This window comes from Pantherophis guttatus, chromosome 2, assembly GCF_059756535.1.
Source record: "Pantherophis guttatus breed Tessera chromosome 2, ASM5975653v1, whole genome shotgun sequence".
In the NCBI taxonomy this organism is placed as follows: domain Eukaryota; kingdom Metazoa; phylum Chordata; class Lepidosauria; order Squamata; family Colubridae; genus Pantherophis; species Pantherophis guttatus.
In genome coordinates, this window is record NC_142064.1 from 157,023,709 (window position 1) to 157,051,578 (window position 27,870).

The 27,870-nt window shown below is 37.3% G+C and overlaps 1 protein-coding gene across 1 annotated transcript; it reads right to left on the bottom strand.

Moving 5' to 3' along the window:
• Nucleotides 1-1,747: 1,747 nt before the first annotated feature.
• On the bottom strand, nt 1,748-26,538 carry LOC117663009 (chromobox protein homolog 2). The gene is made up of 5 exons (XM_034412818.3): nt 25,812-26,538; nt 25,601-25,644; nt 24,238-24,303; nt 3,669-3,738; nt 1,748-3,279 (listed from the first exon to the last, which is right to left on the bottom strand). Exons 1-5 carry the CDS (start codon nt 25,881-25,883, stop codon nt 1,930-1,932), a joined length of 1,602 nt encoding a protein of 533 aa, XP_034268709.2. The 5' UTR covers nt 25,884-26,538; the 3' UTR covers nt 1,748-1,929.
• Between the last annotated feature and the right edge of the window lie 1,332 nt (nt 26,539-27,870).

Sequence of the window (27,870 nt, forward strand, 5' to 3'; positions counted from 1 at the left end):
ACAGTCAAATTCTGATAGAGCTTGACTATCAGTTGACTTGACCGAGCTCAGCGCTGCCCAAACTTAGACCATGGCTCTTGACCAACAGGAAGCACCTGTTCTGAGAGAAATAATAGAAACCTAAACCGAATCATCACTTGACTTCAGAAAGCAGGTAGCCTAAAATAAACATAGCTTCTAGGATGTTTTCACTCAAGTCTATCCTCTCTGGTTTCATTCATTACCTTCCTGGTCAAGGTAATGTTAAAGCCATCCCTTGCTGGAAGAATAAAGCAAAGAGAAGTTTCAATCAATTCTGCTCTGTAGTGATGCCCTGTAGGAGAATTTAATTGGGAGATACAGGACATATGTACAGAGATCAAATAAAAGTAAATGGCAGTTTGTATCACAATGTTATCTTGCCATCTGCAATAATTTTTTTGTAGTTACTGCAGGTAAAAATAAGTAGAAAGATATCACCAATAGAAGAGAATATTTGTACCTCAGAGTTAAACTATGGACTCCTAGATGTTCTCTGAGCTTGGTTGTTTGCTTGTAGATGTTTCATTCTCTGACTACCTAACATCATCAGTGCTAGTAACTCTGGTGTTTGCTCCATGTTTTTATAACAGTACAGTAATATGCCCTGACAGTATTGATGGGGTGTGTGACCCCACACTCAGACGGCTAACACCACACTCAGTAGCACTGATGACGTTACCTAGTTTGGTAATGAAATGTCTGCAAGCAAACATCCAAGCTCAAGAGAGCATTTAGGACTACAGAAAGATATCAATTGCATAGAAACCTCAAAAACCTGCTTTCTAGTTCCAAAAATTCTCAACTCAGTTTGAACAGCACACATCAATAGTATTTCATCTCACATTATAAGGCATCTTATGCTTATAAAATCTCGACATCAGCAAAATCTCTAATTTTGCCTCCTTTCCGTTTCTTTTGTGTAAGCAACAGCATGCAAAATGTGTATGCATGTGTGCGTGAACACATTGGGGACCCGCAAGTGGTCTCAACCACATAAGCATATAGCAATTTCTCAGAACACATGGCTTATTTAAGCAATGATTTACACACGTCACATTTTACATGGAACTGGTTTCCATATAGAATTTCCCAATGTGTAAAAATCTCCTGAATTACATATACGTGCATACACTCATGTACACCGAGATATTAAAAATGAGGCAGCATTCTCCTCTGAGTGGCATCTGCTGACATTTGGCAAGTTGAAAAACATATTGTTTTTTCAAGTTCTTGAGAACATTGTTCTGCAGTTCTCCAAGGCTGATTTCCTATATCTGCTGATATATTTGGCAGAATGAAAAGCATACTTTCTTCGCAAGTGTTTGAGATACTAGTTCAAACAGGTTAATTGATACTTCTGAAGTATCTAGAGATTAATGCTCAACCTGGACCAAACTTACTTGATAGCTGTTAGTTCCAGCTCCAAACCAATGCTGTCTCATATATCATACCCTCTAGTTTCCAAAGCAAGTTGGAAGTATGTCTTACATACATTCCCTTAAGACAAACTTTTTATATGGTGCTTGGCAGATATCCTAAATATAGATTTGTTCACAAATTTTCAAACTAATATAATTTGTTCTAGAAGCTGAGAAGTGTTGAAACTTAAGAGAACCTATTCAGGAGAATGAATATATATATATTCATGTATATATATATATATATCCTCTGGTCTTTCAAATCATATAGCTAAAGTGTTCAAGTACAGGAAAGCATGGAGTTGTAGTTTTCAATACACTCCTCTGTATTGGCGAGTAACATGAGTAAAGCCAAAACTCTTGAAAAAGAGCCCCTAACCTTATTTCTCTGGTTCTAACTAATGTGGTTTGTTTCTCCTTCTAATATCCAAGGGGACAGTAAAGGGAGAGTCAAATGAGACGGAGGAAGAATGCTCGTCTGCCTTGGAGCTCAATAATGTCTTAGGTTAAAAAAGCCCACACTTGTCGGAGACTCCTTAACAGTTACTGTGATCAAATTAGCTGTCACATCTGTGACAAAAACATGTTCAATAAGATTCCGGGTAGGTTTCCAGTCTTGGCTAGTCTGGATGGAAACAGACGTATTCTGGTCTGCTCCAGGAAAAGAAGCAGAATCTCTGTCAGAATCAGAGCTAGTCTCCTCTTCTCCGGTGCTCCCTTCTGACATGCCTGAAGTCTTGTCTTTTGTGGGACATCCCTCCTGGGCACAGGTGGTATTACTCTTGGTAGCTACATCTCTCTCACTAATAGCTGCTCTTTGTGCCGGTTTCTCACCTTTGCAAGTATCTGCATCTGTTGATGTTGCCCCTGTGTTGGCGATGTTCTGGCCACTCCCAGGTCCGCTGCCCTTGGATGCGCTTGTCTTTGTTGCTAAACTGTTGCCACTGCCTTTGCCAACTGCCCCGCATCCATGGTGAGAGATATGGCTACTGCTGGCGGAGTTTGGCCCATTCTTCACACTTTGCAGGTTTAAAGCTTGTAGGTTGAGCTCTTGGTTGCAAGATGGCTGGCTGCTGGGAGAGCCAGAAGGAACTTTGTTGCCATTGTGCAAGTTCCCTGTCTTTTGTTCCCCCATGGAATTGCCACTCGGTCTCTTGGTCACTTTGGATCCTTGCACAGTCAATTCCAGGTTTCCAGAACCTTTCTGGTTTTTTAGTTTTAAATCCAAACCTAGGCTGTTCTTGCAGGACATAGCTGACTTCAGAGTCAGTCGTCCCACTGCAGAGGCATCTGCGGAGCTCTGGTTCTGTGACATCCTACTCATATAATGGACAATGGAGCTTTGCCAGCTGATACCACAATTTGGGCTTCCAACGGTAGTATTCTTCACTAGGCTGGAGAGGTTATCATTGGAGGATGCTCCAGAACAAAAGCCACCGAAGGCACCTTGTGCTTCCTTCATGTGGGATTTAAGCATGGCAATGCCAGAACTTTGAGCATTGTGTTGTGGCTGCATCTTGCTTGCCAATTTGGACCCCCCTCCCCCTCCCAATTCCTTTCTATTTGTTTTAAGCACCTTGGTTAGGTTGACTGTCCTCTTGGCTGCCTTTTGCTCTGGAGGCAGTGGCTTCCGCCCACGTTTCTTCCTAGCCGAGTCCTTGTTTTCAGGTTTGGCAACTAAAATCTGAGCTTTCTTTTGAGGCACTGGGTGACTCTCCCTGTTCCGTTGACTTCTCTTTGTCTCAAGGTCACTTTCATCCTCTTCTTCAGAAGAGGAAGTCGAAGAGGAGGTGGAGGAGGAAGAGCTGCTGGATTTGCTCTTGGAGGGTGCTTCAGGTTCCTTTAAACACAGGCAAAACAGAACGACAACAACATCAATATGGCCCATTTATTCAATAATCTTGCTGAAGCTTTATTCTCTTAAATAAGATTTACATAATCAATTTTCTGTCTGGATAACAGTTTACTTTTCAAAACTAACAGAATTTGCTTTTATAATTTGCTTATTATATTTCAATATGTAAAAGTTTCTCATTACAGACTTGTAGCTTCTTAAGTAAAATTAGATGCTGCCAATGATGAATAAATATTGACTCCAAGTGATAGGAATCAAACTTAGACTGTACAAGAGATTACCAGGCACCATAGCAGGTGAAATCCAGCTATCTACAAGCAAGAATGCCCCCGTGACTGTAATTTCAATGGGTCCTAGAAATCACCATTACTTACAACATTTTTTCTTGGTCTGCCTCTGGGTCGTTTGCCTCTTTTCCGATTTTGTACCTCTTTGTCATGTTCCCTGGGAAGACAGAAAATTATCCTCTTACTTTTCTTTTTCAGGAGAAGATGCCTTATTTTTGTTTTCAGACAAATTCATTACAAATTTCATAGGAATCTTATGATCCATCCAGACTGAAGTCTTTCTCACTACATAGGAATATGGATTACCAGCAGAACACAAATTTGCTTGTTTCTTATATAAGAATATGCTGTATCACAAATCACCAGAGTTCAGTTGATAGAATTTGGTCACTGCTATTCCTTCATTACACTTTAATGAATCATTCTGTTGTAGTGAAGACTAGATTCTATTATGCTGAAATATTTTGTCATTCCCTCCAAGTATTTTGTGTGCAGAAATCAATTATTCTGGTTTTACTGCCTTGCAAAGTATATTTCTAATATTAATGGCACAATTTTAAATGTATTAATGATATTACTTCCGCTAGAAAACTTTTTAAAATAAAATACTGACTTTAAAAACTTGACAATGACTTTTGAACCAGCAAAACACTTGACTGTGTTTAATTTTTGTTTATAGGCATTTTGTACATTTTCAAAGAACACTGATTTAAGTATATAAACACCTCCAAATTAAAAAAACCCCATTGTATTACATATCAAATATACACACCACATATACAGAGAGATATTATCAAAAGTAATTGTGATGTTACTTAGATGCAAAACAAAACAAACACATAACCAAAAACTATTAAAAGAATTCAATGTGGAAAATTGCTAAGGAAGTCCACTGGATTTCAAAAGATGAATGTTTCCAAACAGGAAGATCAAATCTATCCAGAATATTTGGGTTTACTCAAAACCACATTTGAAGCTCAGCTTGCAACTCTACAGCAAGCAATGAAATAAATATACCTAATCCAGTGGTATCGAAGAAATGTTAAAAAGATTGTTGCTGTGAGAAAATGTGAGTTTAACATATGCTTGCATAAGGTAATGTATTCATTGGATTACAAAGAATTATTAGGGAAGGATAAGGACTTCTCAGAGACACTTTATGATACTTTTCAGCTATCTTTATTATGGAAGTAGATTGGACATACCAGCCAGTAGTTAAATTTTCAAGTTGGGGACCCAGGGAAGAACCATTAGAGAATATTACAGAAATAAAATATGAAAGTACCGATATTCTAACAAAAATATTAAAATATTTTATAGTATCATTAGCAGAGATTTCCAAAGTGGTCAAGGCAATATTCATATTAAGAAGAGCTGCAGAAAATAAGGCTAAATAAAATGTAATACCTATTTAGAGTAAATCATTAGAAAAAGTATTTCAAATATTTCGACTTTTAAAAAGTTATTTTGAGAATCTACAGGAAATATTTAGAGGTGCAGTGAGTGATGTGATAGCGTGTTATTAATTCTTTGTATGAAGTACACCAGTGGATATAGATGATCCAGCAGATATTGTTTACTTTCAAAAGATGCTTGATGGAGTCCCTTATGAAGAAAATATATCAGCTGCTAGAGGGACAGAATGGTCCCTCTTTGGTAACCTTTGGGAAAAAAGAATGCTGACTAGACTGGATAGTTTTAACCTACTAGAGCAGGGGCATTAAACTTGCGTCATCACAGCAATGTCATGTGATGTATCGTGACTTTCTCCCCTTTATTAAACCAAGCATGGGCATTGCCAGCGTGTGACACATCTGGCCCACGGGCTGTGAGTTTGACAGCCCTATACTAGAGCTTCCTTACATTGTTAAGGCTAAATATCGATGGTGCCTCCTCCAAGAGCAGGTCACAGTGTTTGGTGGCAAAATGTGGATGAGTCAGTATGTATTAGCAGGAATGCCAGAAACAGGACCCACCATTGCTAGATACACCTAACACAGACAGTCACTGGTACCAATCCTGGGACTGGCATGAAGGAGTGTCTTTCTCTAGTACTGCCACCTGTAGGGGTTTTTTTGATTCCCCAGAGACACCCAATACATTTAACTGCCTTTATACATTCTCAGACTTTTAGCAATTGTCTGGTCTCTTCCAGAACTATGCAAACTATTCTAATATGTTTTCCTGGTAAATGGGAATAAATTTATCTTTAAAGTAATACTAGAACTATTTATTTTGATAATGTCAGTCTAATGTCAGTCTATTTACAATCTTTACACCATTCCAGTGTAGTTGAGATTCCATTCCATTCCAACTGAGATTTATACGTCTCAGCAAATTCCTATTATCATTAATGGAGATTTGCCCAAGCTGTTCGAGATTCAAAAGGACACCAGACAAGGATGTCCTTTATCTCCTTTGCTTTTTATTTTAGTCTTGGGGGTTTTAAATAGAGACATCAGAAAAGATTTTTTAAAAAAATTAACTGAAAAGATTAAAAAAAGGAACGTATGAACTGAGAGCTTGTGTTAATGATTTTGTTTTGTTTCTGCAAAACCTCTAAAATGGAATGGAATATTTAATGAAGAAATGGAGTGACTTTGGTGCCTTAGCTGGCTTGAAATTATATAAACAAAAAACAAAAATGTTGGTTAAGAATATGACTGTACAAGATCATGAAATTTTAGTAAGAAAGTCAGGCTTTAAGGTGGAAAAATGTCAAATAACTAGGAATTATATTACTAATACAAATTCTAAATTATTTCAGAGTAATTATGTGATTTACAAACAGCCCTCAAGCTTACAACTATCACAGCATCCTCACGGTCAAATGGCATGTATTTTCAATGTTTACACCATTTCACCTCTTACCCAATTAGCCATTTTCTTATATAAAACAATTGAAATACTTTAATATAACAGATTACTATTCAACCACAACTTATAGGTAACATCTAGGCGATGGGCAGCATACAAATTTAATAAGTACATATGATAAAAAAGTCAGCATTCTTTAAATTGGAAATTAAATGTATTTTTTAAAAATACATGACATTTAATGTATTTAGTTCCTTTTAAATGGTACATACATAAGCCTAAACATTAAAAATGCAGGAAAATGAAATTATTAAAAAAAAATAGTGCAGTATTCTATAGCCGCATCCCCAAAATTTATACCCACAGATGTTCTGAGATTGCAATCGGACTAATAAGAAACCATCAAATAATACAGAAGAGATGTAGAAATTTTAGCTCTACACTGACTTATTTGAAGTAACATGGTAGAAACAAATCATAGTATGAATACAGACAACCCAACTGATTTACATAAAACACTAGACCATATTATTGCTTCACTATTATTGCTTTTGGGATATTATTACAATGGATAATTTTTTTTAATGGAAACACAATCCATATTACTTAATGTTAATATACATCAACACATCAACATTATAATTTTGATAATATATTGCTCAAAATATAAATTTTGTTAAGGTGTTGTTGCAGATCTGGTATAGAGTCTTCCTTCTAACATTGCATGTATTAATCACTTATCCCAGAAATCCATAATTATTATTACTTGTATATTAAACGAATTTATAATTCCTGACAATGTTCAAATACTAGGAGGATAGCTAAGATATATACATGTGTGTCTAATGTAGTAATTAATACACAATTAGATGGACAGAAGTCAATTTCAGCCCCAAAGGTGACAATAGGAAGACCTGTCCTGACCACAAGAGTCCCTGTTCAAACTCCTGAATAGTTTGAATAGAATCTCCAACAGCAAGGAAATTGCAACCAGCCATTTGGAACATTCCCTACGACAAGGAATGCATTGACACTCACAAAGAATGAGCTAGATAACTTTCCTGTTTGGAATTTACAAAAGAGATTTGTTAAAATTTTAAAAAAATTGTGAGAAGGGACAAAGAAAAAATGAAAAGAAATAGTTTTATGGCATTATTTGAAAGGATTAAAGATCAAGCTTGTAAAAAGAAAAAGGAATAAATAAATGGCAACGCTTAATGGACTTTTGCTGATCAGAACTGAATGACAAGGCTTTAAGAATTTATAGAAAAGATATGGGATATGATTATTTGTCGTATTTTAAGGGAAGGTGATAAGTCACTTAAATTGTTTGTACTTACTGTGGTGAAGGGAAAACTCATTTCCTTACATATTTCTTTTCATTTTCTTTACTATATTTTTCTTTCTGTTCTATTTTTATTTTCTGCACTACTTTTTCATTTATCCTTTAGTTTGCATTAGTTTTTATTTGTTTAATTGTAATTTTTAATGAAATTATTATTTAAAAAAGATATAGCAATGGCTTCTGGACAAAACAACACATGCTTGAATTGAATACATTGCCAAGAAATGCTCTGATAAATCAAACTACATTAAAAAAAAACTGACAAAGAACGAGTCCTTTAAAATGAGTCGATTTAATATAATATAATATGAAAGAATCAATTTACTCAAAAAAGTTTATTATTATGGAGGCTTTTTATTGATAAAGTTATACACATTATCCTGATGCCACAGCTTTTAAGAATTTCCCTCATTAATGGATTTTTAAAATAACCATACCTCCCCCACCAATTTGTTATTGAGGAAACTAAAAGAAAAATCTAGCTCAGAAATAAAGCCAAAAATCAAATGGGTCCTTGGTGCTCTCAAAGTTTGGTTGTTTTCTTGCAGACATTTCATTACCCAAATTAGGTAACATCATCAGTGCTAAAAAATCAAGACATATAAAAGGCTTTCTCAGCATCCAAATAAATTATAGCTGTTAGACTCTACTTATTTTGTAGTACAGCACAAACATAATTAAAAACCTGATTATGTCAGAAGCTTGAAATTCCTGTATAAATCTAGCCTGGGCTGTGTGCATGATAAAGAATAAGCTGTAATCTACCGACTAAGGCAGTTGTTAAAATATTAGCATTCATATCTATCAAAGAAATATAATTAGAATACATAGTTGAACCCATGCCTGGCTTGGAAACAGCTATAATATTTATCTCATCAAAAGGGAAACAGGAAGTGGATTTGGAAAAAAAAGATCTACAAAAGCAACAATTACCAAAACTTCCACAAGCTTAGAGACAAACTATGAATGAACCTATAACAACTTTTAAAATACCAGACACCATTAAAAACATAAAAATAGATAAAGCACCAGGTCTGGATAGATTCTCGAATCAAAATTATGTTTTAAAGACAATTCTTGCAATCACTGAAGGATGAACATTACTTTGCAAGACTCTACAATGTTTCAGTTTTGGAAAGAAGTCAATATTGTTTTATTGCTAAAGGAAGACCAGGATGTGTCTCTTAATAAAAAAATTGAGAAAGATTTTACAGACCTTTATTCAACATCAGTCTAGGTTTCTGCTGAAAAGGCAGCTAAGAGACAAAGTGCCTTGGATACTACTGAATATTTACAATATTCAGCATTAATATTTTTGGATGTGGAGAAAGCTTTTGACTATTTAATTTGGGTCTTTATGTTTAAAGTTTTGGAAGATATGTATTTGGGGAGAAATTCATTTAAGGGATTAAATCGATTTATATATGTCATCAAACATATATTATCATTAATGGAGATTTGCCTAAACTGTGCAAGATTCAAAAGGGCAGAAGACAAGGATGTCCTTTATCTTCTCTGCTTCTTATTTTAGTCTTGGAGCTTTTGAATGGAGACATCAGAAAAGATGAAAAATTGTTGAGTGTGAAGGTTAAAAAAGAAATATATGAACGGAGAGCTTTTGCTAATGATTTAGTTTTGTTTCTACAAGACCCCCCCAAAATGGAATGGAATATTTAATATTTATAAATATTTTTATATTTAATTAATTTAATTTAAAGAAACAGAATGACTTAGGTGCCTTAACTAGTTTTAAAATACATAAACAAAAAAAAATGTTGGTAAAGAATTTGACTGCACATAATCATAAAATTTTAATAAGAAAGTCAGGCTTTAAGTAGAAAAAAGATCAAATATCTAGGGGCTATATTGACTTAATACAACTTTTAAATTATTTCAGAACAATTATGTTGCTGTTTGGGATGACATTAAAAAGGACTTATCAAGGATAAACTGAAGTTATTGATGTTGGGTAGAAGTTTTGTTAAAATAAATGTGTTACCCAAGACGATGTTTTACCAATATTAATGATTAGTGCTCCATTCAAGCAATGGCAAAAAGATATGTATTTCTAAATTCATATGGCAAAGAAAAAATCTGAGAATCAAATATAAATTGTTGCAAGATGCAAAAGACAGAAGAGGTTTATCAGATTTAAGATTATACTGTAGTTTGGTGCATGCTGCTTAGTTTTGATGAAGGGTTGGGTGACCCTAAAAAATAAAAGATTATTAGATCTGGAGGGCCATGAGTTGAGATTTGGATAGAAAGGCCATAAATTGAGATTTGGGTGCATTGTCCAACATTAAACTGTTACCTCACAGTGGATCTTACACAGCTAAGGTAAATGCATCCTAAAAATTTGGAATATAAAATAAGGTTCTCTCTTAAGATATCTTATTGGTTGTCACCCCCAAGAAGTCTTTTTTTTAAAATGACAATTGGATCCACCTGGTGGACCTATGATGAAATATGTTTTATTTGAAGTAAACCTAACCTGAAGTTGAAAGAACTGTAGAAGGCAGTGTTTGTCACTAGTTCATATATCTACAATTAAAAGACTTAACTTAAATAAGAAATAACTTAAATCTTATATCTTGACTTAAGCTTGTAAAAAGGGAATTTGAAATTGCATTGTATGCTAATGAACTATTGCTAAGGTCTATAAAATGTTGTTGAAATTGAATTTGGGAAATTGAATTTGGGAAATGAGTATGTAATAAAGACTGTATGACCTCATGGGCAAAGAACTTTGGTTACAACATAACACTTGATCAATGGAAAACATATGGACAAATGGACAAGTTTACATTGAACTATAAATGAAAAATTATACAATGATGCATCATGGGTATTTCACTCGAGAGATTTATGGATATGAGAACTTCAAATGTACATTAGAAATGTAATACTTTTTATTATCTCTTATGGACTTTTGACAAAGTAAAGAAATACTGGGGACAGATCTTTATTTTAATTCAGAACATTTTTGAAATAAATATAAAACTGAAATCAGAAGTCTTTCTTCTAGGTTTGATATTATTATATATGTTGATAGTGGTGAGAATTTTATTTGCTCAATGATAGTAAGACACAATGGAAAAATGGACAGTGAAGGTGATATAGTTGATGGAGTTAGCAAAATCAACTGTTTTAATTAAAGACAAGAACTTGTTTAGCTTTGTTTCCATCTGGAAAACAATTCTGGACTTATGCTTGAAATGGGGGGAGGGGGAAATGAAAATTTGATTTTAAGTTTTGATGATTAGATTTTGTTGTTATAGAAATGATTTGAATTCATTGCAAATGTAAAAGATTGAGGTTCTAATTTTTCTTGTATTGCACTGCACTGAAAAAAAAATCAGAAGCTACTACTTTTTCCTTTTTCTTTCTTCATCTTTGCACTTTTTCTATTTTTCTTGATTTTTGTTTCTATTTGCATTTTATCTCATCGTAAACTTTAACCAAATTTTATTAAAATTTTGTGTGTGCTAAACATTTTTAGGGATACAGATTTATTTGAAGAAGTTTCATTATATACCTTTAGTAAGTTAAAAAAAATAAGATCCTTTCGTACCAATAGGGCCATTGCCTTTCACAGATTTCTCAATGATTTAAGAAAGATAAGGGATAGATTAACATGGCCAATGTGCAAGTCTCCTCTCCCCCTTTAATCAGGTTAAAAAGAGTTCTGCAATATTCCGCTTTTGGCCCAGTTGATAAGGAAAATAAATAATAAAACTTTTTTTTCCTTTTCTCCAGTCAAGGACGGTTAAAATAGGGAAATCCCCAATTAAGGGTCATGGAAAATGACTGATCATGTCCACAACCAAGTGAAAGTAGTGGATGGGGTGGAAAGCCAGACTTGGTTTCATTTCCAGCCAAATTATGCAGAGATACATGCAGCTGAAGTATATGAAAAGTTTCGTTTTCTGTAAACATAATATATTTCCCCCACAATTTAGAATAAAAATTTAACAGCTATTAATAGATCTGGAATGTGTTATTCATTTTTCTGTGTGAAATAGATGGTATAATATTACATTATTTAAATTTGATTGAGTCTAAAGGCCAGTAATTTACAAAATTCTCCTCTTTCTGAATATTATTATCTGGTGTAATATAATAAAGACTTTTATTTTATTCTGTTTTACTCTACTCTATTCTCTGCAAGATTGTGTATTTCCTTCAAGAAATATATGTGGCACACATTAGATTCCTTCCTCTTAATTTTTCAAATATGTCAGTGAGATAGATTGACCTGAGAAAGTTAGACAATCAGCTTCTATTCTGAAAATGGATTAGAATCTGGAATTCCCTAATTCTGGTCCAACATTAAATCCTTACATGATTACCAGCTCTACTTTATTTTTGGCAGAGATCAAAATTCTATATTGCTCAGATGGAGGGAAGTTATAAACAGATAGTAATTATTTAACTTTCTCTTGTAACAATTTAACTTGGCTAGTTGTTGCTTTGTAAGAAACATATGTAATTCCTCAATCTCAAATAACTGCTTTTGCAGTGGTCCATGTCAAGACAGTGATGTAGAAAAATTCTGGTTAAAACAAAACAAAAAAAAAAGATACCAGTTTCTGGTCCACCTGCTAAAGAAAAAAAACATTTATGTTTCAGCAAAGAAGCTTTCATAACTGACTCAAAAGAGGCATTTAAACTTTTGTCTCATAAAGCTAAAGTACAAGAGCATTACAGTATCATTGAAGTTACTTGCTTTAAATTTAAAAACCAAAGAATGAGTTATCAGGAAAAATATTCAGATGAAAATAATTTTTTTGTGCATGGGGAAAAGAAGTATATATCCGCAAGGAAGGGTTAGCAGAATACCAACTATCCTACAAAATTAAAATCAAATATCTTATCTAGTAAAATTTTGATCTAGGTTTTAGGTTTTAGGTTTTATTAAATTTGTATACCGCCCTACTCCCGAAGGACTCAGGGCAGTGAACAGGCACAGGATAAAATACAGAAATACAAAAGTTAAAAACAATTTAAAACCAAATTAAATAATTTGGCCCACGACAATTAAAATCCCAATAAATTTAAAACAAATTAAAATTTCAATTTAAAATTTAAAAGAAAGGGGAGAAAAATTAGGCCAGGCCGGCTTGCTGGAATAAGAAGGTCTTAAGAGCACGGCGGAAGGTGCGCAGATCCGGGATCCTCCATATCTCCGGGGGGAGCTTGTTCCAGATAGTGGGTGCCCCCACAGAGAAGGCCCTCCCCCTGATCTAGAAAAACTATTGATCAAAACTGTAATATTTCTCCCACCTGCATGTTCTTTAAAAACTATTTACCTTTAGGAAGAATAGGAGTCTGTTTTCCTGCAGAAAGCAGTTTAAGTGCTTGCCTTTCAAAGGTTTAATTAACATCAGTTTATGTTTGACTGCAGGGAAAAACATCTTAGCATTCCATGTTATTAAGGAGACTGCATTAAATGTTAATATTCAAAGCAGTGAGAATGACATATCCCTGCCGTACTAAAATTTACACGTTGCAACTGCTAGTAGCAAAACATGGTGCATCATATCAGATCTCCTCTACACAGATAGGTAAGGGGAAGATGGAAGAATGGGAATTCTACTGATTAATTTTTCTAAAGTAGTGTATGTATCTTAAAGAAGACAAAGAACAAGAGAGGGAAAAGGTGGGACCAGGAAAGGGGGAAAAATGCAAGGCTGTACAAGAATCTACCATTTGTAATCTCTCCCTGTAACCAAGGAGATACAGTACGCTATAACAAGTGCATGCATAATTAGAAAGTAGAAATTGCAAAGGCGATACTTTCTCACATAGTAGAACTTCCATAAAAATAATTGGTTGGCCTTTCTCAGTTTCATTCAGAATGCCAATCAAATGAATAGTACACCAAAGTGATATAGCAGGAATCTTTCTCCCCTGAAGGAGTTTATCAACTTTTAATAAAGGAAGCAAAAGAAAATAAAGTCCATTTGTTTCATAATAGGCTATTTAAAACCACAAATAACCACAATGTAAGAATGGGTCAACAAGTCCAGGAAAATGCCTTGTTTTTTCTAATGGTATCCAGGAAGCTGTAAAAAGTTAAAAAGTCTTCAAGCAGGAAAGGGAACATCTGTCCTAATGAAGAGAACATAAAGTACAAACAAGAAGACGTATAAGATGATAATCCAGCAAGTACCAATAATTATAATTTCGGTACAGTAGAGGGAAAAAAATTAAGGGAACAAAACTAATTTCTTTAAATATATTCAGAGCAAAGAACCAGCCAAGGAAGTGACTGGGCCATTAAGCAACAGAGGAGTGAAAGGGACACTCAGGAATGTTATTGGGAATGTTGAGGAAATACATGAACTATATTTTCTGTTTGTACCACAGAAAATATAGAAGAGAAATCTAACTTCCTTAGGGAGGGAACTGGGACAAGTGAAGCAAATTGAGGTACCTAGAGAAGATTCTACATTAGGAGAGAATGTACAGTAACAAATGATTGGGTCCTGAGGGTATTTGTTCAAGAGTTAGAACTCAAATGTGGAATCGCTAAATTACTAGCAGAAATGTAACTTGCTCCACGTGCTGGGCTAGGTAATAGACCTGGAATCATTCATGGAAGATCTGGGAAATTACAGCACGATTAGCTTAGCATCTGTTCTTGGAAAATTGGTAGACATGATAATCAAGTAAAACTACATTCAAAGAGTTTTGCTGAAGTATAATAAGCTTGGATTCTCAAAGATAAATTCTGCTTCTCCAACCTTCTATGGAGCTTTTTGACAGTATCAACAGATACATGGGTTGGCCCTGCCAATACCAAGGCTTTTTCAAATACAAACATATCCTACTATAGGTGGTCCTTGACTTACAACCACAATTGAGCCCAACATTTCTGTTGCTATGTGAGACATTTGTTAAATGAGTTTTGACCCGTTTTACATTTTTTTTCTTGCCACAGTTAAGTGAATCACTGCAGTTATGAAGTTAATAACATGGTTGTTAAGTGAATCTGGCTTCCCCATTGACTTTGCTTGTCAGAAGGGTCACAAAAGGTGATCATGTGACCTGGGAGACTGCAACTGTCATAAATTTGAATCAATTGCCAAATGTCTGGATTTTGATCACATGAGCATACAATGGCCACAAATGTGAAAAACAGTCATAAATCACTTTTTCAGTGCTATTGTAACTTTGAACGGTCACTAAATGAACTGTTGTAAGTCAAGGACCATCTGTATTTTGTTTCATGATAAGTAACATAATGCTAACTGCAAAAATGGAGCAAGAAATAATAAAGACAAAAATATTAAGTCATAATAAAGGTAAGTTAAGCTCAGTCCACTTTTCAAAAACACTAACAATCTTTCCATACACTTTTATTCTTGCAAACAATTTTTGCTTCCAGCATGTCAATACACTGCCTTTTGCTCATTAAATTTCTCATCTCTTTCTTTTGCAAGATCTCACTAACTCTCTCCAACCATAAATTTTCTGTTCTATTCATTCTTGAATTCATTTGAAGAAAGAATGAATAGAATGAATCATAAGTAAGGGATGCGATCCTTACTTACCATCAACATATTTGTTTGCTTTGCTTTTGCTTTGCTTTTTTTAATTTATATGCCGCCCTTCTCCGGAGACTCAGGGCGGCTTACAATGCGTTAAGCAATAGCCTTCATACTTTTGTATATTTATACAAAGTCAGTTTATTGCCCCCACAATCTAGGTCCTCATTTCACCTACCTTTGAAAGGATGGAAGGCTGAGTCAACCTTGAGCCTGGTGAGATTTGAACTTGCAGTAATTGCAAGCAGCAGACGTTAATCTGTTAATAACAGTGCTTTAGTCCACTGTACTACAGGCTCTTTCTTTACTAACAATTCACTTTATATTTAATCTACATTAATTCAGCTCCCGTTCATGCTGAATGCTGTTTTTCTTCTTTTAAAACCCACACTTAAGTGATCACTTCTCACTGAATTTCTCCTGAGGTGCCCAACAAGTGGAAAGTTTGACAGCATTCTTTGTAATAGGTGTTTCCCCCTCTCCATACACATATCTTTCTCTCATTCTGTTTTTTTGTAGCACTCTTATATGTATTTTTTCTTATTCACAGCCCCTTCCATTTCATCATTCTTACCAAACATTTTTTCAGACTTTCTATTAGCATAATTCCATGTATAAATGTGGAATTCCATCTTAATTCATGTTACAGCACTCACATCTTCTTTTCTGGTATCTAATTTCCATTCATTCTGTAGGGAGGCTTTTATTTACATATTTGCATGAATACATATAGATAGTTATGGTTATACTGCTTATTTAAAGCCAATAGATTTACTTTCAAGTAGATACTCACCAAGCAATCAGTATTCTTATTGTCATTTTCATTCCAAATGGCTCAGTAGCGCTTTTCATACTATTATCTTGTTTACATTTCTAACCATTCATGTCACAATATCTCCCCCCCCCCCCCCGATTGCATGCATTCAAAATATTTTTCTTCAAACTCACCCCTGGTTTCTGCACTCTTAGAATGTGTATAACTTGTATTACTACCAATATACTTTTAAACATATCCACCATAATCTAAATAAAACTCATTTATAATTTCTGACACACATTTTAGCCCTTGTATTCATAATCAAACCCACACATTCACTCTCCTGCATGTATTCACATCGACTCCAATTCAGAAGATCCAGATTTCATTCTGTTGGAGTACGGCCTTTCTTTCTTCATACAGAATAGAGAACAAGACAGTCAGAAGGGGCTTGGAGGTATTCAACCTCTTGCTTAAGCAGAAGACCTGAGACCCCTGTACAATTCTGGACAAATGGCTGTCCAATCTCTTCTTAAAAACTTCCTGTGATGGAAAACCCACAACTTCTGGAAGCAAGTTGTTCCACTGATTTCTTTTTACTTTCATAATGATTATTCTTTCACTTCATTAATTCAGCCTTTATTATTTACTCCTCTTCCATTCCAAGCCACAATCTTCCAAATGCCATGGTCATCACAAGATTAACCCATAATTATTGTCTTCCATTGCCCAACATGGTTTTGGTCAATTGAAGCTTTCATATGTTTTGTAATAGAATTACAAGATTATGCCTGTGCCACATGTAGCATTCCCTGCTAATGGTAAATACAATACTCGTCAATATTTGGTATATTTTGGCCAGAAAGCCCAAGTACAACCAAAGCCCAATTTTACCACTAACATATGTCTTGTGCAAACCAGAATCACTAAGCTAAGCTAAAACCAGAACCACTAAGCTATGTTGACTTTAGTTTGAAAGTCAATATACTCCAGTATGTATTCCACCAACAGTTAAATGTGCTGACATTGCCACTTCCTTAGGAACCTCACCACCTGACAAAAATCAAATATTCACTTTATCAAAGACTCACACAAATGAAGTATTCATGAGATAAAACAAGTACCTTATTTTCTACTAATCAAAGGATGTAGAATTATGTCCCTAAGTTTAGATTTTATAATTAACATATCTGGGTGTAATATAGCATTATATGGTATTCTTTTTAATCAATGAATATAAATTTAATATACAAAATTTGTTTTTCCTTTTCCCACTTTTTATTTTCTTGTTCCCCCCCACCAATAATTTTTAATTTTATGCATTGTTATATTTTGTTACAACTGTGCATCTTGGTGATTTGATTATATTCTGTATTCTTTAAAAATATGATTTCTCTTTTATACATTGGCAACTGGTTAAAAAAGAAGAGGCAGTGACAAGGAATAAACTGACAATTTTCCCAGAGAGTCTCTCAAGCTTTTTGAAACTTCCTAAAAAAAAATCTTAATTTAGGGATAAGCAGTAAGCTGCCAAGTTTCCAAATGATATCAAACTCCAGATAGTCCTAATTTAGTGACTGGACACAATTGCAGTTGTGAAAAAGTAACTTTACAACCGAGTCTCACATATATAACTTTTGCAGGTCTGATAGCAAAGGAAAGCTGAAGTAAAATCATAAGCACAGTTATGGTTTCACTTAGCAACCACCTCGTTTAATGATCTAATTGTCCGTCCCAATTGTGATTGCCAAATGAGGATTACTTATATTCAGGTTAGTAAAAGCTCCAGAAGGGTCTCTTTAAAAGCAAGAGAATTTAAGACTTATCTACTGCCACACAGTGCTTTACGGCAGTCTCTGCATGGTTTACCATGTCACCTATTACTCCCAACAATCCGGGTCCTCATTTTACTGACCTTGGAAGGATGGAAGGCTGAGTCAACCTTGAGCCCTGTCAGATTCAAACTCCAGGCTGTGGGCAATTTGTTTGCAGTACTGCATTCTAACCACTGCACCACCAGGGCTCCTCTTTAAAATGAGCAAATGGCCACTGAAATGGTCTAATGTTGGGTTTAAGTAAATGTAAAGGGATGCATTCTTTCTTACTTTAAATTGATGTTGATAAGAACTGAGTTTTTTGTAACTAACCAGGGGACAAAAATGGGGCTGCTGCAGCAGACAGCTGAAAGAAGACATTGACTCAACATGTGGCATTGTAAAAAACCCGTCAGTTCAATGTAAAGGATCATTGGTGGAGGGACCAAAATTAAAACCACTAACACTGTGAAGACCTTATACAAATGCATGGCATATCTATAACTGGATTAACCATGGAAGAAGGCAAAATGATTGTATAGTATTTTGTATTTCGTATATCCAAGCTTATGAAGTACATTTCTTTCCCCATTTACAATATTTTTATTACTTTTCATTTAGCAAATATCAAAGCAGTTTCCATAAACTATGAAATAAAAACAATAAACCAATAAAAAAACAAATAAAAACAATTTGTCTTTTTTAAAAAAAAGACCAATGAAAGAAACAGTTTAAATAACTCAGGGAAGTGAATAAAATCAAGGGAAGTTCTGTGCAAAAAGTAAGCTTTCAATTTCTGGGAAAATTGGAACTTTGAGGCACAAGCCTCTGTAAAGAATATTATTTGATATTATCTATTAGTTATGGGAATTGTTTGGTCTAGTGGTTAAAGCACCAGGCTAAAAGCTAGGAAATTGTGAGTTTTAGTCCTGTCTTAGGCATGAAAGCCAGCTGAGTTACTCTTGGCTCATGTCACGCTCAGGTAACAAGCTTTACTCTTTTGGCCAACTGGCTTCTATACCTAAGGCAGTTGATACCCAGAGAGCAGAGCATCATCTGTAATCAGCAAATACAATAACAACAGGTAAACAACACATTTCATGGGCAACAATTTCAAACTGTGTACTGCCAACGCTGTATGCCAGCCACCCAATGCGAGCTACTGAACTCAAACAACATCCAACACACCTTCTGCATCATTACAAAACCAATCCACACAGGTAATTGCAACCACCCCACAGAATTCCCTTCCCCATTCAGACAGCAGTAACCTTGTCCCTTCTGCAAAAATGTCATGTTCTTGTCTTAGTTCTGGAGCACAATATATTAAGGGAAGGAAGGAAAGTTCATGTAACACAGCTTCCCAAGCAGGGGGTCTGAACAGACTACAAATACCACTTCAGCATTAGGGAGGCCCAGCTGCAGAAGAAATGGCACAGCCACTCTTCCAACATACAGAAAACGGGTTCTCATAAACTGGTAGCAGCACCCTCCAGTGGCTCATTGCATAGGATTGAACAAAAGACATTTTAAGTTCTGCAATGCTGGCAAAACACAGCCACTCGTCTTATTTAACATCCGGGGAGAAAACGACAGGACAAAAAAAGAGAGCACAACATGCTAGGAATGCCACAGAATTTGTTAGCGAATCATTACATCAAAACAACCAACAGGCCTGTAAGGAGCAACGTCTCTTTTCTCCCCTAGAACGTTAGGTGGTAACGCACAGGAAGCAAGAGCAAAATAAACCCTAGTTTGGCAGGAAAATATGTTCTACACTGCACACAGAAGAGGTCCCTACACAAGGACACTGCATAATAAGATGAAAAATGGCATCAACGCATTGATTGCTCCTTATGAGGCCACCCTTCATTTTGCAGCCTCTGCCATCTTTGACTAGACCAACTTTGCACTCTTGTGCGAGTATCCCATGGCCTCCTGATTATTCTCTACTAATTGATTCAGGCATCTATCCCATCAGTTCACACAGAAAAGATTTCCCTCAGCGCATAGAGGACGACGCCCATAGCAACTGCTAGCCTTCAGTCTAACAAACTCTTTGGATTCTCTTGTGCCACCTTGAGACGAGACAGAGGCAGATATTATGGCAATGATTTCAACCTGATACTCTTCATGTAGATACATGTAGACTCTCAATATCCACAGCTACAATGTCTATAGAAAAAGAAGTCTTAGTCACTATTCCATTGTAACAAAACACAAACAATGCATAGGACAATGTCAGAGCTTTTATTGAACGGTCTCTTTGGGATAGAACTGCCTCAGAAGAAACAAAGAGCAGAGTCTTGAGCATTGGAAACCGTGCTTTAACAGACAGCAGGGCAGCAAATTGTATGACTGTCTGCTCTGGAGGTATGTAAATCTGCCTGGAGAGGCTGGTCAATACCTCACTGAAGAACATCTGGGAAAATCCTGGGTTTTGCTGATAGTCAAAGGTTACAATCTCTTTTCTGATCTTGTCCATCAACCTGTACCTGTAGGACAGCAAGGGAAAACATAGACAGTGGAACTGGCAACAGACAGCAGGAGCCCATAGCCCCTTAATCTGGAGATACACTCAAGTATTTGGTCAGGAGAAACAGTGAATGATATCCTTGATTGCTTAGACCATCCTCATGCCCTTCCTGATGTTGCATTCTCTGTGACAGTAAGGAAGGAGACCGTTAATTTTTTTGTGAGCATATTTCACTTTGCAGTGAGAGATACACTGTGTCCAGTGTATTGCCCAGTGTATAGAAATTTTAATTTTGCAAACCAAAGGTGCTCCTGTACAGCAGTTGTAATGAAGCACCTGATCTTTGCCAATTGAAGGACTCTTAGGAATGAGAACTTCTACTGTTGGGTGTGGCAAATGCTAAAACACAGCCCATGCAAATGTGTCTTATGTATATGGAAAAGAGATCGGGAAAAGGTATGGGAAAGAGATGCAGTTTAAGATATGTTCCTCATTTCCATGCTTACCTGTGTACAATGCTGTCTTGTCTTTCAACTTGGAAACAGAATTTGGTGCCGGACAAATGTGTCTGGAATGTCAAGATAAGTACCTATTGAGGGTTCTAGGCAAAATTGGTTAGTAATGTTCTCATATGTGTTACAAGGTCAGGAGGTTTTGTGGACCAACCTTCCTTTTTGTGCAGAACGTCTTTTCTCCATCTGTTCCCATCATTCTTCCATCTGAGCTCTCTTTGCATAATGTCAGGCTAAAGATATGGCCCATGCTGCGCGCTTATTCTAAGACATGATATTTGTCTGAGTCGGATATGAGTTAGGTTAATCTTGCGAGGTGAACTACAAGTACTAAACACTGGCATATTGATATCAGTAAGGCTGTTGTCAACACTGGGATAGCAATTTCTGATTTTTTTTTATTTCTCCCACTGAAGTCAATGAAAGGGAAATTTCATGAACCAAGTTTTGGACTGACTGGTAGAATATTGTACACAGAAGCGAATGTGCCCATCAACTGAAGGGAGATTGTACCCAGCCAAAGCATTCTTCTTCCTTCATATGTCTACATGGATAGCCATGGTGACAATGTTTTACCAGCATTGTACCTATCATATATCTTCCATTCCTTTGGTAGCATAGATCTTAAAACCTCTTATCTCATTATTATTACTTTTGAGGGCTTCATTTGTTGGATATCCAGGAAGCCCAATTCATCTTATCACTTGAACTATCTTCACTTAAGTTATAAAAATTGCATAGACAAAAACAGATGGAACAACAGAATTACAATTTGGAAACAGTTATAAATTTGTAAAGTTTGAAATAACTCTATTTACTTGTCCTTATGTTGCTATTTTCTCCTCTGATGATACATTATTTTTAATCATTTTATGTAGTAAAATTGCAAAGAGTAAGGAGAATTAAATACTCCAATATTATTCTTCAGTCCAACAATGGCCAGAAACCCATAAGAAAGCACAAATATGACATCAAGAGCAATATTTATTAATACTATGGAACACAGCTACTGAAAATGGAGATTCTAGTTTCTTGGCTGACATTTATTAACAGATCCATCTTTGATTTATTTATTTAATATTTTAAATCCCAGGCCTAGTAGACACATCTCATGCAAATAATTATATTGTTTTACAAAGTTATTTACTCTTGTTCTCATCATCCCCATTTAGAGAATTTCTCAGCTTTAATGCATTTAACAGAATAACAGAGTTGGAAGGGACCTTGGAGGTCCTCTAGTCCAACCCCCTGCTCAGGCATTTGTTTATTAGCATTTATATACCACATGCTAAATTCATCATATATTTCCGTGCCCTTTTTATCAATTTTTCTTCTAGGACTATATTACTGGAATTAAAATTTAGATAAAATAACTATGGAACACAAGAGTACACAATCAAATCTATAATGTGTTACAGGAGACAAAAGTTGCACTTTTCACTGTGAAACAGCACACAGCTGGGAAGAAGGCATGGCCCAATCTATAAATCTTGTAACATTGTCACTTGCACAGGAAATCAGTTTCGTGTTTTTTCCAAAAATATGTGCAGGAAACTACAGTTGTACAAACTCTGAAAGCTGCTCAAACCTGCGCAGTCAACCTCTTGAATCACACTGGAAATTTTGGTGGGAGGATGCAGCAATATATTATTTTTAGAATTTGTATTCCATAAGTGTGATAAAGCATTGAAAATGGTGATTATCAGTATATTTATTTTATATTTAGAGGCCACCTGACTCTGGGCTATGAAAAGTGCAACTTCTGCTTACATTTTAAAAGGAACAAAAACCCCAGATGTCTATAAATTAAATCATGGCAACTGGATTTCTTTTCTTGTTGGTTCAAACCATTTTGCCGCTTATCCAAGTAGCTTCTTCAGCCTGAGAAAACTGGGTAGGAGGAACCCCTGGAGGACATATGCAGTGTCCCCCAAACTAACTTGCTCAGACTGAAGAAACTCTCGGAAAAGCAGAAAAACATTTTGAACCAACAAGAAAATAAGTCCCGTTACTACGACTCAACTACCAGACAACTCGGTCTGGATGATTGAGAATTTTGACTATAAAAACAGAAGAAATAGTTCATGAACGTCTGTAATGCTCACCCCAGGAGAAACAAATTGGGGCTCAGTAGCTACCTATCTTCAGGCCTAGGAGTAAAGCCAAGTTTTCAAAGACTTTCGGAAGATGCTTAGGATGGAACACATAAAGATCTCTGGGAATGCTGTTCCAGAGCCAAAGGACAAATCTAAGACTTGTTTTGTATAGAAATACAGACTGTCAATCTAAACATGTATTTGCTCACTTTTGCCAATTCTTTTGACACACTTCTCTTTTATGACCATTGTTTCAACTTTCCATTCCTGTCCAATTAATGTGCATATCTGTTATCACACTATTTGTACTGAGGGAATATATCACTTAGTATCTTCACCTACTTGATCAATTTGGACCATTTTATAAACATCTCAATGTTCATGCAACCTGCACAACTACTATGTGCTAACAGATTTAAGAAGAAACGTCTTGCCTTTACCCTGGACACAATTCTATCTCTGGCATACTTCCTTTCCAAAACCAAACAGCTTTTCACTTGTATGCCAGCTAGTTTAGCTTTACATTTCTTTCCTAATATCATGCATATTCAATAGTTCCCAATATCAGTGGCACCTACATTGGAGCACAATGGGCAAGAAAGTGGACATGATCTGAACCACATCCCTTTTTTATGTATGCACAATCCTCAATGCATGTAGAAAAGGATGGGGCTGGGGTTGGCACCAATTTGAACCTTCTGAACCACCCCACACAGATACTACTGTTTAATATTCTACTATTGTACATTGTATTCAGAGAACATACTATTTAGTATCTTCTTTTCTGACCGGTAACAATTTTTATAATTTCTCCACATCCATAAAACTTGCATGAGGACCAAGGCAAGCTGTTGGCAGCTGTTAGGGATGCTAACAGAAGCATCAAGTTAGCGATAGCAGCCTTCTTTTCAGCACCCAGTGAGACAGACCTAAATGCTCTCCACTTCAGTGCTACAATACAGGAACTTTTTTTTCATATTAGCTTGGATAGTTTTATCAATGTACAGAATGAAATCTACATGGCAACCCCTAGGTTGAATACAGAAGCAAAGAAAACATGAAACCTGATTAAGCTCTGTCTAAAAGCATAACAAATCAACTTTACATTTGAGCTTTCTTCATTAATCAGGCCCTTAAAACATTTAGGTATCAAGGAAAAACAGGCCAATGGGCTGCAATCTGGAGGAACAATAGAGTACTCTGTATTCTGTTTCCACAATTCCAGCTGGTCTGCCTAGACAAGCCCTCCTCCTCCCACCTCTCAGCAAGGTTGGTGGCTTACTCACTTCTTCTGGAAGGCCAAAAGGAGTCTTGGATCAAGAATATTCTCTTCAGGTTCCCAGCTGTTGTGCCTAGAAAAGAGGAAAATCACTCACTACTATACCCTGCTTTCTTACAACATACGATTCACAATTAGAGATTTTGTTTATTATAGGACTGCATTTTGAGGCAAAGCCTAACCAAAGCGCACTACACACTTACTACAACTCCCATAACCCCCAACAAGGAAGCATTCCTGCCCTGCTGGCTATGAGTAACGAGAGCTGCAATTTAATCAAACCAGAGGGCATCAGAGGGAAAGCTGGCTTGAAAGTAATAATTAATTAAAGACTGTCTTGGCCAGGGGACCTAAGACAACTTGCTGAATAGTAATAAGCACTAGTTTAATTCTGGGATGAAATTTATTTTTTTTGCAGCCATTCAATGAAAAATTTGTGCTTTATGACTGGACCCGTTCAATTTGCTTAATGGAAAAGGCATGGGAGGCAATCAGGGAAAGAAAAAAAAGAGCACACTGAGATGCATTATGGATAACTTGGGCACGTGTGTGTGGAGGGGGGCCTGGGGTGTAAGAAGAGAAGTCAAGCAGGAAAAGGATAAAAGCAGAGGGAAAGTCTGGCTTTCAGGAGCAGCTGGCAGGAGGGGTAAAGGGAGAGGCTCCTTTTTGAGCCTGACAACCCTTTTCCCCTTCTTCTGCAAGTGGGGCGGGCTGGGGGGTGGGTGGGCAAAGCCTGCATGCATGAGCGGGAAGATCGGGGTTTCAAGAAGCGGGTCAACGGAGAGCAAAGGAAGCTTTTGCTATTTCTGCGGAGGCGGCTTTACGCTTCTCCAGGGCTCCCCCCACCCGACCCCTTTACAACCAGGGAGACGAAAGGCTTAAGAGAAGTTCGTTCTTTAGCAGAAACGGCAAAAGCAACACATGGAAGCCAAGCAGGGAAATTTACTCAAAGCCGGCACCGGCAGAGCGACCCCCAATAAAGAAACAGGCGCAAAAATTTAACTAATTACTAAGTAAACAAAAAAAGGTCGGACGAGAGGAAATGCTCCCGGGGGAAGAGTACAACAAAACAAAACAAAACAAAAAACACCCGCAAGAAACGAAGTAACTTCTAAGCTCTCGCAAGTCCAGCCGAGGTTGCAGGCGGTCGGTTCCCCCCCCCCCCCGCCCCTCTTTCCGCGCGCGCTTCCCCAGTCCCGGACTTTCCGCCAGTCCCTTTTCCGCTTCGGCTGGCGGTTTTGCAGCCGCGCCGCCCGGGTCTTGTTTTCGCCCGAGTCCCATCATCCCCAAGCCCCTCAAGCCCCGCCCTGGAGCCCCTCAGCTCAACGGCTGGCTTGGCGCTCAGCTGCTCGCTTCATTGTCCGACTCACTTGGAAGACCAGCCTCTCCACTTCACCAAATACTCCAGCTTGCCCTGTGTGGAGAGAGAGGGAGGGGGGAAGAGGGAGGGGGGAGGTTGGGAGGGAAAAAAAAAAAAGAGAGAGAGAGAGAGAAAAAGAGGCGCGTTAGAGAGGGAGCCGAGGCGTCGGGCGACGGCGTCGCTGCTGCTTTTTGCTGCCCGCCGCCTCGCTTGCCGCCCACCTTGCGAAGCCGCTTGCTGAGGATGCACTCGGCGGCGAAGACTTGCTCTCCCACGCTGCTCAGCTCCTCCATGGCGCCCGACTGGCTCCGCTCGGCTCCCTCCTCCTCGGCCACCGCCTCCGCTTCTTCCGCCAACACTGACTTGCTCTTAGCGGAGCCAGCGTTGTGCCCGAACAAGGCTTAGAGTCCGCGGGAGCGCGCGCTCCCCCTCGCCCGCCGCCGCCGTTCCCCCCACTTTCGGCGGCAACGCGCGCACCTAACACCCACCACACACTCACTCCCCCCCCCCGCGACGCCCAGAGCTTCACTTCAAGCGCACACAATGCAACGCGCGCGCAACCGGCTCCGCCTTCCCACGCCCTGCTCAGGGGCTCCCCAAATTCCCGGTTAGCCAATCCGACAGGGGCGAGGCGGGGCTTTGAGAGCTTGTGCGCGGAGAAAGGGAAGCCGAGCTTCGCCTATTGTTTCTTGCGTCGCTTTCTGGGTCGCTCGACGGCCGGGTTGCTGAAGACTTAAGAGAGCGTGGACGAAAGAACTGAGTTGGGAGAGAAGTGTTGGGGGTGGGGGTGGTTTGTTCCTGAAGTGTAAACCTCGAGAGAAGAAGGACGCTTGCCTGGCTCAGCCCAGATTCGTGGGACCCGCCAGCGACGTTCTTCAGGGCTCTTAAAACGTGTTGGCCGCGCCAGAAATCGGCTCTCGAATAAGTGGAAATGTTTCGAGGGGTTTCGACTTTTCAGCGCTCAACAAGCCTTCGAAGCTTGTTGATTTAGAACGCCGGTTAAACCCGGGAATCGAAATTCTTTTCATCCGGTTGTGGGAATTCTAAGAACGGCTCCTCTTCATTATTTCGTAATGCGCGCCGGAAAAGTGCTAACTTTTATCCTCGCTCTTCATTTTCTCACGACTCTTAAGAGAGAAAAGTCGAATCCAACTTCATCTCTGGCCTCCTACGGGGATGATTTCTCAGGGTTTTTTTTTTTTTTTTTTGGTGCAGCCATCTATCCTGGAGTGCTCAGACGGTCTTCCGTCCTAATCCGTAGCGGGACCCCCTTACTTGGCTTGGATTTAGGCGTCTGGAATCACCCAACGGACAAATGATCTCGTCAGGAAATCAGTCAAGAAATACAACAGTGTTCAAAAATTAAATTTATGATCCCCCCCGCTTTATTGTTTGAATTAAATGTTTGAAAAGAAGGCTTTGGAGAAAGGGAAAAGAAAACAAATATAAGTTTCTACAGCTTTCATCAGCTTCAGCATTGCTGAGAAATAAGTATGGTAACTTCAATGAGGTGCTGCAGAATAATTGAGTTGTAAATCATGAGCTGAAAAATTGGATCTTCTCCTGAAGTCTGAGGATGATGAATTTAGATGGAAGCTGGATACGTGAAATCGAGCATAGATAATTTCATAATATTTTGACATGGGAGCCTCCTGGAACAAATAATAAATTGTCTGCAGATACATAAGTCAAATAATCAAGATTGGATGAATTTTGGCACTCATGTAGCAAAAAAAAGTGTCAGAGGGCTGTATCCTCTTGATTTGCCTTTAAAAAAAAATGCAAAAATTCACAAAAAATCCCCTGATCACCATGGATCTGGCAGTGCTATAAGACAAATACTTTGATCTGAGACACAGATCCTCATTTTTTTTCAAGAACTCCATTATTAATAGATCATATCAATTTTATGGGTAAGATGCTACAGTTAGGAAGCAGATTTAACATTTCCCTGTCATAAAAATTATGTACATAATTTTAACATGGGATCCACATGAAATCATTATCAAATCACAGATCACATCTTGGCGTGCAGTCATGTCATTATGCAAAAATGTGGATTCAACTCAAAATGTTCATTTTAATGTTATTAGTATTTTAAGGGAATGCACATAAAATCTGTGTCAGCACATAAAAGCACATAAAATTACATATAGTATGACTACATGCATTGAACTTTAGCCATCAAGAATCTAATTATTTCATCAAATAACTTATTTTAAAAAATGGATCCTCTTGATTGTGCATAAATTCTACAGGTGATTCCCATGAAACCATCAT